This window comes from Centroberyx affinis, unplaced genomic scaffold (genome assembly GCF_046629955.1).
Source record: "Centroberyx affinis isolate AG114_WGS23_722 - 3 ecotype Tasmania unplaced genomic scaffold, CSIRO-AGI_Caff_v1 ptg000214l_1, whole genome shotgun sequence".
Taxonomy (NCBI): Eukaryota; Metazoa; Chordata; class Actinopteri; order Beryciformes; family Berycidae; genus Centroberyx; species Centroberyx affinis.
Window position 1 is genome coordinate 119,907 of NW_027278905.1, and position 13,692 is coordinate 133,598.

A 13,692-nucleotide genomic window follows, 5' to 3' on the forward strand; every position below is an offset into this window, starting at 1 on the left:
AGCCATTTTTAAAAAAAGAAAACGGGATGGACATTTTACAAACGTTTTAATCTGGTTATGATTGTTGCTAATTAAATTCCCTGGGAAAATCCTACTGTATGTCTCCTGACCTCTTCCTCACTTGTCTCTGTTGCACGATATTTTATTTTTATTTTGGGCTTGATTTTTTGCTCACCTGTTTTACTCCTTAGTGTTTTGTATATACCCACATGCGACTTCTCAGCTTAACTTTTTGAATATTGAGAATTAAAAATTGCAAGAGATGGGTAGAACACAGGAACATCGAAGCATAAGAATTGTGCATTTAACAGATGGACTTGATGCAAATTAAACCCCATTCCTGTTTCCTCACAGTCTGACAGATTGTTGATGACATCAATTTTATAAACTTTGGGATGTTCAAGTTTCTAACTTTTGTGCTGTAGCTTGGTTCTAGTTCTGTCATAAGGCCAGGTAGAAACTCCTGGTGGCTTCTTTATTGCCTCCTGTAATGTTTTTGAAGGCCTTTGATTCATTTCCAGTTTGTTGATGGAAATATTGAAACTGTTCAAGAACTTTGGAGAATATATCCCAAGCTCTTTTCTTCTCACCTTATCATTCCCCCGGACTGGTCAGGGGGTCTGAACTGGAGCTGGATATGAATTACATAATTTTGCTCTTTTTTTACTGCTGAAGTATTTAACAGTACTTCACTTTGGAATGCATACAGATCATAAATTACTATACAGGTATGTGTCCAAGCTTTTGTCATCTTTTACAACTGAATATTTTTTGTACTGTTCTTTTTCTTTCTGTCAGAAGTTTTTGTAGGGTAAAGCCTGCTGTTAAGCATTGAATGGGGGACCTTAAGGGTTGTGTTGATAATGACTTATTTTTGATGTAGTTAAAGTATGTTTATTCTCATGATCATATTTAATTTTCTTTTCCAGAAAATAAATGCTTTTAGATGTTATTGTGTAGTGCATTTGTCTTGACCCCCATGCCTTTAAGGGCAGAGCGCTCACAACCAAGAGACACAAAAGCAAAGCTCTGATTTTCCAGGTTTTTTTTTTTTTTTTTTTAATCAAAGAAACATGACACTGTCACAATAAATAACCATGCTTTGTACTGCTGATGCTTGCTTCCAGAGAAGAAACAAAAGAGAGGAAAATAAGTCCCAATCCAAACGGAGAAACCGAGATGCAACAACCCCTTTTTTTTATGCTTTGTCATCGTGCAATATTATACATGGTGAAAACATCAGGAAGACAGGGAGAAGGGAGCCTCTTTCCTTTTTTTGTCCTTTCTTTATCTTAAAAAATATAGATCCAGCCATCAATGGTGCACTCTAGTGATTATGACAAGGCTCTACATCGAGAACCTGACTATTTACAAGTGAAGGAAATGGTGTCTGCATTCTACCCCCCGATGACATGAACATTTAATTTGGCTCTGGTTGGAAACGGTTCACTGTCTGGGGGAAAAGGTGGCCAGCTTCCAGCCCTTGCACCATAACTCCTTGTAGTACTGTATGCCACTGGGTTGCTAGGGATGGGACTGGAGGGCAAGTAAAGGGATGAGAGATTGAAAAAGGCAATGTGTGAGGATGCATGGATACCCCACATCTCTATATGCTAAGCAGTTCTTTACAGTCCATGTACCTAAAATTAAAAATGTTTAGGAAACATTGTGCAGGCCTGCTATCTGGTTGATATTAAAGAACAGAGGAATTCCAGCCTCTTTGACTATTCATAAGACATGATTCAATGACAACCATCATGACCATTTGTCATTTCACTGGGCTGTGTACTGAAGGATGCTTGGGATGTACAGGGCATCACCTATATACCTGGTTTGATTGCCTACTGCTGGATTGTGTGGATGAATGAAGGCAGAAAAGAGAGAAGTTCCATACATACTGATCAGTGATCAGTTCAAAAGCTCCTCCTCCAAATGATTTACATCAGGACCAATGGAGGGTGAGCTGATCATAATCCAGGGTTGATGATATCGTGCCTATGGTTGAAACCGACTGCTCTGAAGCGAGTAAAAAAAAAAAACAGCACTGCTAACTCAGATCCTCAGAATCAGTCATTTCTTGTACAGCTTTATCTATTCCTGGCGCCAGGTGAATCTATTCACAGCAGAATGAGATTTGCCAGCAACAAAATAAACAGCAAAGCCTTTGGTTCCCTAAGGATGTCACGACAAACTGGATGTGCTTAGTGGCTAGCCGGGTAGCGGTTCAAGCTGGCTCTTGCCATAGAAACAGAAGAGCCTTTCTAGTTCTACACGTTTTTGCCAGACTAACGGGATGCTGATTTGAACAGACACCCCATCACCACATCATTTGGCCAAACAAACTAAATAAAAAGACAGCATAGAACGTGCAAGAAGAAATGAAAGACAAGAAAAGGTTGGGTGGTGGTGATGGTGGGGGGGGTTGCAGCAGAGACGGTGGTATGTAGTAACCTTAGGACTGAGATATTTAAGGGGCCTGAGCTGGTTTTCCCCTCCCATGACATTTAGTGCCAGGATATTGGCTCTGCCACCCCCTAAATCACCAACTTGGGTGGGAAAAAAATAAATCAAGAGGACATTCAGGGGGAAATCTCATGGATCACAAAAGGATAAAAAGATATCTCTCCATATAATTGTAAACTAGGCATAGTTCATATTTAAAATAATTTGTTTTACAATGCCATGTAAGAAAAAAAGTATATCCCCATTTATTTTCAAATTTACACACATCTATTTACAGATAACTTTCTTCTTCTGTGCATGTGTTGAGTGCAGGTGTCTGAGAATGTCTTTGTGTTTGTATGTTCTTGTCTAATTCTACAGATTAGACAGGAAAAAAAAACTAGCACATCCAAACCTTTGCAGGTGTGTTAGAGTGAAGCATCTGTGATAAAACGTTTAGGAAAAACCCACTACACTGCTTTTGCAGTACAACACTATTCACCAAACTAATTTTGATCCAGCTGGACCTTAAAGAGCGTTAAATGTCCGTAGAAAGAATAATCTGACACAAGGTCCGATTGAGCAAATACATTAGTTGAAGGAATAAATGGTGATGCATCGCAAGAGCTGTATCCGGATTTCCTTTTACATTTTACCCTGATTCTACATATGGAAATCCCAGTTTGACTCCTTGCAATATCAGGGAACATATGAATTTGTCAAAAAAAAGGGTTCAGAACCAAAATGATTGAGGGGGAATGGGTCACAAAAGGCATGATGGAAAGATTTTGTTTTTTCGGGGCGTAGTAAAAGGGCACATCTTTAGTTAGTGGCAAGTAAAAGTGGAGGAAAAGCCTCAAGTCAAAAAAGGGGGGCAGCGTAATGGATAGATGGGGAGAGACAGTAGGCAGCAAGGTGGTGTGCATATCGGCGATGGTGGTGCTGTTGGTGTCGAGTTTATAGCATACAAACTTGTGACAACCCTCCCAAGAGAAGGCTCAGTTAGACTGCGGTGGTTAAGTGGGAGGTTCAGTGTAACGGAAGGCAATGGCGGAATGAAACTGGGGAGGAGCTGATGCTGCGAAGAAGGGAGTTCGGGATCCTCGAGCCTGGCCGGGTCTCAGTTGCTAAGGAGCAGCTCTGTCGCCGTTTCCACATCCCAGGATTTTGAAGACAAGGCCGCTATTACTGCATTCTAAAATCAGAGAGGGGAGATTTAAGAATTAAATGTGACATCTGTACGACTCGTTTACATACCAAGTTGATTAAACTTGAGGGAATGATTTGACGGGAGATAAGAGGAGCTGCTATTTGTCTTGTTGACATAAAATATGTGATGAATGCCCTCTCATTTGACTGCTGTTGACTGTTGTTCGACTGCTTTACATAGTAGTCACATTTGATTAATCAGTGCACTGTTAACATTAAACCCTATTTACTAGTATACGATAACACTCAGCAAACCCTGCTCACCGTCAAACAAAACCCCCAAAGCCTGCCCCATATCATGCTATGTATTCAAGATAAATTTCATCCTACAACATAAACAGAAAGCGGTTCTCACCTTATCAAAGCCCATGGCACAGAGTTTGTCTATTTTGCGTGTGTAGTCGGGACTGGAGACAGGAGCGCCTGCGTAGAAGTGAGACCACAGCCTCGCCGTCTGTTTGAACATTTCTGGGTTCTGCTTATACTGGGGGTGCAGAAAAAAAGCTCAGTGAGCACGAGCACAACTCATCTATTCAGCTGACAGTGAAAGTAGAGACAGAGTACATTTATATGGTTGAATTGGTAGAGGAGGAAGCGTTATATGTAGCGTGATGGACAATGCAACCAAATTGTCAGCAACTTGTTTACCAAGCATTTTGTTTGCTGCCTGAATGCATTATTACTGTCCCACAGAACTCACACACTCAAAAGTTCAGTCTCACCTGGTTGGCTACTACTGCATCCTGCGGGTCGTCTGGTTCTGCTGCAGCGAGGAGAGCCTGTAGAGACAGCAGCACCGTCCGCAGGGTCATAGCAGCCGCCCTGGGGGAGACGGGAAGGACGAAGCAGAGTGAAGAGACCATTTCAAATCAATACTTTCAACTTATCTTAAAAGTGATCACGTTGAAAAGACGCAGAGAATGGATGGAAAGAGAGAGACGGAGAGAGGGGGGGAAAGACTGGAACACAGTGTGATGTGAGAAGGCACAAGGTTAAGGCATTACTCACTCACCACTGGTCTTTTAAAATGTCCAGACATATTGCTCCTGTCACAGAACTGATGTTAGGATGCCAGATCTTAGTGATGAATCGCACCTAAGAGAGAGAAAGATGTGTGAGACGGAAAGTTATCTGGATGAGCGTGGTGTGATGAGAGAGACAAAGGAGGAGAGTGTGTGCACGTGCGTATGTGTTGTGGAGTGTGTGAGAGAGTTAGAATGAGGGACTGTGAGTGTGTGTGTGAGAGAGAAAAGTAAATAAGACGTAAAGAAGGAATTGACAGCAAGACACTGGAGCATATACCTTTGGTGGGTTAAAAGGATAGGTTTCTGGGATTTTTATTTCAAGTTGATACCTGCCACCTTGGAAAGAAAGGAAACCAGCAAAATATATTATTATGATAAAACAAAGAGTTAAAATAAGTAGAATATGTCACGTCAATTAGACTGCAGGTGTGTAACATTACCTTCATATGGCGTGTCTGGTGGACCTGCTATCTCCCCCCTCAGTTCTGTGAAGTTCTCATCCACCAAATCTACTTTTATCTGGTTTTTACTCGTCTATCAGGTAGGGAGGAAATGACAGAGTGACGATGGATAATGAATAATAATGAATAACGGTAAGGTTTATATGGTTTCAGGGGTCTCAGTTAGTGGCCAATGTCTGTCAACTACCAAACTACACACTTTCACTTAAAATTATTTGTGAAAGGAAAAACATGTTAGGTATTGGAGGCATAACTACACAGATTCTAGAAAACTCGCAGTGTTATGGAACTCTCTAGTTTCCAGGAAGCGCTAGGGCATTTAGCAAGACAGTTCGCTAGCTAATTCAGCCAAGCTAGCAAAATTTGCTATCCCACAACAAGGTGCTGTTGTGGCTTGAGGGGCAGTAACATAACATAATAATCGCTTTTAATGGTCGCATCCCTTCCATCTTGACACCAGCCTCTGATTAACATTGATTAAAGCAAGTTTGTTAGTAGTTAGGCAGCTTGCTAACGTCACATGCTAACGTTAGCTGGGGACGAGCTGTCAAACTACCGTTAGCTAAACGTTGCCAAAACAAGCTGACGCTGACTAACGTAACAGAAATCAACAGTATGTGTGTCACGGCTCATACGAGGTAACGTTAGTCTCGTTTGGATAATTACTCTATGGTATACGGCACTGTTTCTCTAATTGTTAGATGCAACAGAAGGCCTGTCAGTTCACAAAGCTCGATCCCCGGTGTTTCCTGAACACACCCACCTGACACAGGAGAACCAAAACCAATCGGACATAGATATCAAGCTACAGCTAGCTAAAGTTCTCCTGTTTGGGCCTGACCTACTGCAACACAAGACTGGGAGCTAGCACGCTAGCAAAGGTATTTTATTGCCGTCTCTGTCATAACGGCAATAAAATACTTTTGTTTTTTAACCGACTTAAACAGTTTCAAAGACGAAACAACATCGAAATAAAACAGTAAGTACCACACCTCTTCGCTTTTGAGAACTTCTTTGAACTCCCGCTTGATCCTTTGGACCGCAATGTTAGCCATGACTGTGTCTTCTTTGCTGCTCGAAGCTGCACCTAGCTAGATCAGGCCTCCCTCTGTTGTCTGTGGTGGCTGATTGCTGCTTTTCACAGGGATCCCCCTTTCACTTTCACCGTCTATCGCGTCCCTACTTCAAAAACAGCTCCCCTTTGAAAACAAGCGGCGAGCAGCTACCGTCGACTGCAAGCGCACAGCGTCAGTCTCCAGAAACATACAGAGCAGCGGCGGTGCAGCTAAATGGACAAACGAGAATTTTCATTTGTGAGCATTTGTGGCGAACGGGATTGATTTGTTTCAACTTCCCTTCAGGATATTTCTCCTGTACTAAAAACATCTGATTAGCACTGTCATGAGATGGGATTTAAATTGACACACTTCTAGCGCAATTCTGGATGTGCTGTACGGGGATTTATGCTTTTATGCTTACTTGTTCTGTGACTTTTATGAATTTTTCTCTCTCTCTCTCTCTCTCTCTCTCTCTCTCTCTCTCTCTCTCTCTCTCTCTCTCTCTCTCTCCTTCACGAAAATTAGGTTTGGGGGGAAAACAAAGGAAGGGATGGAAGCTGATTTTTTTTCTTATGGTTCACATAGAATGTGTTTGCATTAAAGTTAACCTTTCCGTTTTCCGTTTTATTTTCTCTGACAAGACAGTGTTTGTTTAGATAAATATCCATTTGAGTAAATTGTATTGTGTGGCAGCTGTACAATACACCTAATGTTGTTTAGTGGTAGTACCAAAGGTGTTTGTTTTACAAAGTTATCATATTAAATTGTATGCGCACATTTTTCAGTATCTCACCTTGCGCATTCCATAGTTGGTTTTCATCTAACACCGTATGAAATTTTATCACCTATCAGACTTCATAATGTATTTATTTTCAGACTCTATGGTCCGATAGGGTGAATAAATAATTTCATACCGTGTTATTTGAGAATCAATTATGGAAATACTATATAAATATGTGTGCTCACAGTTTGTGACAACCTTTTAATACAGAGATCTTTGGTATATATTTATATATTTGGTTACACAACTGTACGTGCAGATGTTGGAACTCGGGCAATCTGCCGCTGGATGATTGGCAGCTGGACTGTTTGTTTACTATCCAGAAGTCATCCCTTTACTTGCTGCGATTGGCTCAAATCCCTGCTCATCAAACTTTTGCACCAATAAGAGGCATTTGATGAAGTCTGGAAATATTCCCGGATGTCTCGCGGGATCAATAGCTACTTGGCTCACGTGTATCAAACAAAACACAGACGGTCGGAATTTGCCGTGCGGATGACATGTTGGTAGTTTACTGGTTTGCAAGGTATCCAACAGTACAACAGCAGTGCAAACCGGAGTAGCAAGACCTAAAAACGCTTTATCGAGCATCTATAAAGTTCAAGTAAGTAGCGGTTCGATGTCCTGTGCTGTCACACCCGTTTCTGATTATATTTTGATTCACAGTCGAAAACGCAAATGACTTGATGTCTCAAGATGGCTAGCTAGGTGGTTGTGTTAGCAGCTAGCAAATGTAACGTTAGCTATGTTGGAGAACCAGGCTAGCTGGATGTAAAAATCGAGGTTAAGTGTTGGTAGCTGCCTTGAATTTTGCAGCCACTCACCCGTGAAAACAAGGTGTGGTTTTCGTTTAGATAACCCCATTCCAGCTCAGCGTCACTAGTATGTGTTTATCTCAAAATGCACGCTGTTGACTTTATAAGCTGCCTTTCAGCTCGTCCTACGACAGCTAGGTGTCAAAAACGTAGCCAGTTCGAGAGAGCTGTCACTGCAAAGGAAAACTTGGAAGTGCATGCAGGAAGATTTCTCTAACACACGCAGCAGTCTCCTCCCCCTGGTCTGTGCCTGCGAGACAACAATACAGCGCAGCACTGACGAGAGGTAGTGTTGCGTGTCTCTCGCTCGCTCATCTGTGTCCTACTTGCATACTTTTGTTTATTCTAAGGTGCATGCCATCTGGTGAGACATGGCGGAGGGAGGCTACGACCCTTGCGAGTGCATCTGCTCCCATGAATATGCTATGAGGCGACTCATCAACCTGGTAAGTGATGGCGAGGAAGGCCAGATAAGTTCTCATTGTGTTCCTCTAAATCCAAGTGGCAGACTTTAACAGGAAAAAAAATGTAAAAAAGGAAATGAAGTATTCTAGATATGCAGTGTGAAGTAAAAAATTCTCCAGTTGAAGTTGAGAGAAGGCGGCTAAGAGATTAGTGTTAGACCGAGCTAGAAGGCCAATGAAAGACTCTCTAGGGAAGGAAGGGAGAAAGAAATGAAAAGCCACTGTGTGACATTGAGCCAACATATCCTGGTTCCTGCTCAGTGTTTGACTTGAGGGCCTAACAACAGCGTCACAGAGAGAGATATCTCTTTGTTGCACTGCATGTTGCCAGGTTTGTGTGTGTGCATGTGAATCTTCCAGGGCCGTTCATAATGTAAACGTGTAAAAAGATAGAATATAAGGAGATGAGTTCAGCTGTGTCTCTGAGTGGATTAAAGAATGCAGCCTCAAGTTAAGTTGTGTCAGTTTCCAGGTGACCTCATTGGCTCTTGTGTACAGGTGTAACATGCGTGGTGAGCTGCAATTGGCTCAGAACAACCCTGGGGGCTTTCTGATTTGCCTACAGAAGGAAAGGGTGTTGTCCAAACAAGTAAACCACAGCATTTGCGAATTAGCTAGAAGAACAGGACAACGTATTCAAGGGAGCAGGCAGAACTGAAATAGCCTTGCACCATCAATGTGTGAACTTGTGGCTATGGTGATTTCAAGTTGTGGGTGTGGCATACATATGCATGTCCAGTGTAACAAGGCAGCTGAGATGATGCAATTTTTACATATTACACAACTCAGTCACTTCTTTAAGGAAGTTGTTTTAGCAGGGTGTTTGTAGGCCACCTGCACTTTCTCCCCTCCCCAGATGAGGGCAGTGGAAACCAGAGGAATTAAATGAGGCTGTTAGACTAGTTAGAATGGAAGGATTAATACTCTTCTTTTTTCCTTCTTGTTCTCTTCTCTTATATCTACTTTGTCTTTTGCTCTTGCTTTAATATTTTCTCTTCCAGCTCAGGCAATCTCAGTCCTACTGCACAGACACAGAGTGCCTTCAGGAAAGTACGTATGAGTATTTCTCAGTGGGTTTCACACTGGACCTTGCATTTGTTTTAATATTTGTGGAAATACCTGGAAGCATGGCTGCACTTGAACATATTCTTGAATCGAACATGTTATATTTCATGTGTTGCATGTTAAAATGTGTCTCTGTCTGTTCAGTACCAGGTCCAAGTGGGCCGGTTGGGGGAGGAGGGGACCTGACCCTCCCCATGGTTCTGATGGGATGGATGGTGCTGGCTCTGCTCCTCTTCCTGCTCCGCCCAACCAGCCTCCGAGGCCCCCGTCCCACAGGCAAACCCACTGGACCCCACAACGTGAGTATCCACCACACACATTCCAACACAGGAGGAAAACAAACGCTTTTAATTAAATAACATTTCAGTTGCCGTTACTGTCTGCATTGGTTTCCCATGGCGCTTAATTTTTAAATTTATGGATCCATTACAATTGGTTATTGTTAATAATCAACAATATGTAAATGAAAGAAAACAGCAAACTAGCTTGTTATCTCAGGTGACTAGTCATAAAGCCAGCTAGTCAGTTTCTTTGCTGTTTGCTAGTTATTATTAGGCCTACATCTTGTTAGGTAAGAATTATTTAAAGATGGAATATTGTCATATCTGCAGAAGAGAATCACATTTCTATTTGCATTTTCCATTTACACATTTGCATTTTTTAATGTATAGTTACTACTAATTTATTTTATTTTGCTGCACAGTACCCTACCACTGATGCAAATCAAACAGCAGAAATTACTTTGCATGATTGTAGAGCTGCAACGATTAATCAATTAATCGAAATTAATTAATTCATAATTAAATTAATCGCCAACTATTTTGATAATCGATGAATCGGTTTGAGTAATTTTTTAAGAAAAATAAGTCAAAATTCTCTGATTCCAGCTTCTTAAATGTTAATATTTTCTGGTTTCTTCACTCCTCTATGACAGTAAACTGAATATCTTTGGGTTATGGACAAAACAAGACATTTGAGGACGTCATCTTGGGCTTTGGGAAACACTGATCGACATTTTTCACCATTTTCTGACATTTTATAGACCAAACAACTAATCGATTAATCGAGAAAATAATCGACAGATTAATCGACAATGAAAATAATCGTTAGCTGCAGCCCTACATGATTGAAATGGCAAAGGTCATATCTGGGGTTTAAATTTCATATCAACAAATGTAGCATTAAATACTGCCAAACAATCTACTGTCCAGATCTGTACCAGCATTTTTTTAGTTTTACTATTCATGTAGTTACTGAAGTTTTGTGGGGCAATGTGTGTTATTAAGCTGGTTTTAGACCAGTCTACTTCATTTATTGTTTCTCATGTTTAAGTTACAGCAACAATCTAACTGAAAACAGAATTCATATATGTGATTGCTATGTCTGTAGACAGTTCAGTCTACTTTTGTGTGAACATGAACAATTCTCTCACAAAACTAGGAACCAGAAACTAAATCTTAATGCTGTGATGTCAGCAAGAGAGCTGTTGTGTTAACAGTGACTCAGATACTGACTGTGTGAGCCTGCACAACCACATGAAAACGTGTGCATATCCTCCCAAAATCACCCTGGAGACCCGTGACAGAATTCAAAGTTCACCATTCACAGTCAAGGGAGCAGCAATGGGATTTAACCAAGATCATCAAGATTGTTAGCTCACTTGTTTCTAGCTTATAAACTTGTTCATGTTCACAAATCTAGACGTAAATCTCCAGGATCATAGGAAAAACGTTGATTCTGTACTAGCTGGATGTTTCATTCAAAGAATCAAATCTCTTCTTTGTTGCTTCTCTGCATTGCAGAGCGACAGCAGAGAGCCCCCAGCGCCACCTATTGACTAGCAGCGGAGCCGGAGAAGCAGCACTCGACCATCTGTTCTGACTGGAGCTATACGGTTAGCTAGTTACTGTGACCAGGACTGCGCCAACTCCCCGTCAACCTTCATTCAACTATCTTTTGCTTTTCTTTTCCTATTCTGATACCTGGTTAATGTTTTTCTTTCCATTACTTTGTTGGTTAGATCTGTCTTTGACTCTTGTTACTCAGTTAGGTCTGTTAATCCGAAGGTGTGGCGTCATTCTGAGTCACCCCCCACCACCCACCACCCACCACCCACCACCACCACCCATCCCCAAACTCTGGTGCAGATTCTAATGCTGAAATTCGGACATGAACTCAAAATGAAGGAATGTGTCACAAGAGTAGGGGGAGAAGGGAGGGGCCGTCATAAATTCACTTTTGGGTAGTTAACTTGTTATTCCAGTGCTTGCTGAGCACCAAAGGGTGGAGGGCGCTCCGAATCGTACAGAAACATTCCACTTTTTCCACTTTGAAGTCACAACTCTGAACAGTGCCAGTAATAATGTCATATCACAGGATATTTTAATTGCATATTTAAACTAGGGCTGTGGCAGAATGGTAAAATTGAGTAAATTTAAATGGAATGCTGAAATTAGATTTGCTTTAAAAAATATCATGGATATGGATTTCTTTTTTATATATACTGAATTGATCTCTATTTACATGCAGGCTTCAATTAGATTAACGACTTGACCCAACCAGAAAAAAGTCAGGTCATATTTACTATATTTCCAAGAAAAACCCTGTCACTTTGAAATATCAGTTGGAACGGGTTTGATTACTCTAGTGTTGTTTAGTTGTTTAAGATGGCAGTGAATTTGCAATAAGTAAATTAGTTATTATTATGCCACTTGTAGAAATATGTTACACGAAGCAGGGATCCTAATTCACCCTCTTGGCCTCTTGAGAAGTACAAGTGACGTGTTTCAAAAGCCTGTTTAGAGGTTGACAAGTGACAATTGTATGGTCACATTGCACACTCAGTGGTTGAAATGAGATGAATTCAGAATTCCCGGGGCTTTTCTGGCATTAGATATGGACGTTGTAAAAAATTAATATACTCAACACCAACGTAAAATGAGTTTTACTCTTGTAATATGATGATTCCATGTACTGTATTGAAATTGTTGTATGGTTAAAAGAAAACAATGATAAATGTATAGAGACACTGACTTATTAGTAGCTGAAAATGATATTTTATTAGCACTTTTGTTACAGTATATTCATTCCTTTCGATGCTGTGTTGTCCTGACTGTGTTGTCTACATGATGGCCTTGAGGAGACCGGGGCTCCTGCACCATCCTTTCCCTTGAGAATCACTGCGCTCTGGTATTGGAGTAATGGGTGGAGTTAATGGGAGTTTCTACTGCACAGCGTCTCTATCATAATCTGCCAGACCAATGATTTACTCAAAGGAAAGGAGGTACAAAAGGTGCAGCCTAGAAATGTTCAAACAGTGCCAATGTGAGGGAACAGTCCTGGTCTCAGTACTACGCTACAGAGGGGCTGGAGGTTTTTGCTAGATGGTAGGACAGGGAGACATTGGGTCATTTTCGATGTGAGATCCTGATGAGAAGGGGACACAATAAGATTTTTTCTGTCTTGGTTTGCTTGTTTGGTGAGCATTAGCTTGGTTTCCACTACAGGGTTAGTTTGCTACAGGGCTTGCTCATTTTTCACTTGACTCAATGTTCCTCTAAATAAACGATTCATTTTACATGTAGATAATTACAGACATGATTTGACAGCTGGACTATAGTTTCAAATGTTTTGTACATCCAACATCTTTGTTTGGACTTGGTAAGCTTTTCTTGGCCCTGCTGTGGAAATGTGGCTGTTAAAATGCATCTGAGCCTTGGGGTGCAGGGTACTCATGATATCAGAAATGACATGGATAAGTCCTAAGATTGGGTTCTTCTAGGCTGCAGTGGGTAAGATCTGAAATGTGGCTGCTCAGCTAAGTTGGGAGTTCATCTCAGTAATCAGCAGTGGAAAGGAAAGATAAGGAAGAGGAAGCTGTGTTAGATTGCTGAGATGAACGCACCACATGTGGACTATCTGGTGCCACAGGAGGCCTCAATTTACACTGTAACTGTCTAAAAGAAAGGGCTTCAACTATGCACTTTTCCTTACAAAACAAGAAATAAAACAAATACAGTCTAGTGCTGCCTCGGTGTGTTTTGTAGGAAAAATGTACATTTCTGTCCTTCCAGGGCAGAGATGTACTGTATATTTGCATTGCTGTGAAAGGAAAAGGTGATCTTTTTCTGCTTTTAATAAAACAGGAATAGCTGCAGGAGGGTTCTAGGGAGAGACGGAAAGGTAATTCACCACAAGTTAAAATGCAAACCTAAACAGCCTGAGGGTCACACTGTGACCCTCTTTTACTTTTTGTCATATTCTCCTCCAAAAGACTATACAAAACAGATTTGTAGTTGAGTTCAAACATAACCATTCATTATTGTCCAAACCTCCTGTGATCTATAGCACTCACTCAGCGGATGTTTAGTTT

At 41.1% G+C, this 13,692-nt stretch overlaps 2 protein-coding genes across 6 annotated transcripts; one reads left to right on the forward strand and one right to left on the reverse strand.

The window, feature by feature from the left end:
* Positions 1 to 140: 140 nt before the first annotated feature.
* Positions 141 to 6,392, reverse strand: ube2kb (ubiquitin-conjugating enzyme E2Kb (UBC1 homolog, yeast)). Of its 4 annotated transcripts, XM_071541029.1 has the most exons (7): positions 6,130 to 6,392; positions 5,117 to 5,210; positions 4,954 to 5,012; positions 4,664 to 4,746; positions 4,374 to 4,473; positions 4,007 to 4,135; positions 141 to 3,637 (listed from the first exon to the last, which is right to left on the reverse strand). In XM_071541029.1, exons 1-7 carry the CDS (start codon positions 6,190 to 6,192, stop codon positions 3,563 to 3,565), a joined length of 603 nt encoding a protein of 200 aa, XP_071397130.1. In that variant the 5' UTR covers positions 6,193 to 6,392; the 3' UTR covers positions 141 to 3,562. The 4 variants fall into 4 exon arrangements, with proteins under 4 accessions (XP_071397130.1, XP_071397138.1, XP_071397146.1 ...); XM_071541037.1 differs by lacking the exon at positions 4,007 to 4,135; XM_071541045.1 differs by lacking the exons at positions 4,954 to 5,012; positions 5,117 to 5,210.
* Positions 5,919 to 13,336, forward strand: smim14 (small integral membrane protein 14). 2 transcript variants are annotated; one of them, XM_071541077.1, is made up of 5 exons: positions 5,919 to 6,116; positions 8,142 to 8,237; positions 9,257 to 9,305; positions 9,465 to 9,619; positions 11,123 to 13,336. In XM_071541077.1, the coding sequence occupies exons 2-5, from the start codon at positions 8,163 to 8,165 to the stop codon at positions 11,159 to 11,161; spliced, it is 318 nt and encodes a 105-aa protein (XP_071397178.1). In that variant the 5' UTR covers positions 5,919 to 6,116; positions 8,142 to 8,162; the 3' UTR covers positions 11,162 to 13,336. The 2 variants fall into 2 exon arrangements, with proteins under 2 accessions (XP_071397178.1, XP_071397170.1); XM_071541069.1 differs by lacking the exon at positions 5,919 to 6,116 and adding an exon at positions 7,435 to 7,580.
* Positions 13,337 to 13,692: the final 356 nt, after the last annotated feature.

Coding starts and splice junctions, on each gene's coding strand:
- ube2kb (XM_071541029.1), bottom strand. CDS start 6,192: ATGGCTAACATTGCGGTCCAAAGGATCAAGCGGGAGTTCAAAGAAGTT. Junction 5,211..6,129: donor AAGTTCTCAAAAGCGAAGAG/GTGTGGTACTTA, acceptor CCTACCTGATAG/ACGAGTAAAAACCAGATAAA. Junction 5,013..5,116: donor ACCAGACACGCCATATGAAG/GTAATGTTACAC, acceptor TTTCTTTCCAAG/GTGGCAGGTATCAACTTGAA.
- smim14 (XM_071541077.1), top strand. CDS start 8,163: ATGGCGGAGGGAGGCTACGACCCTTGCGAGTGCATCTGCTCCCATGAA. Junction 8,238..9,256: donor TGAGGCGACTCATCAACCTG/GTAAGTGATGGC, acceptor TTTCTCTTCCAG/CTCAGGCAATCTCAGTCCTA. Junction 9,620..11,122: donor AACCCACTGGACCCCACAAC/GTGAGTATCCAC, acceptor TCTGCATTGCAG/AGCGACAGCAGAGAGCCCCC.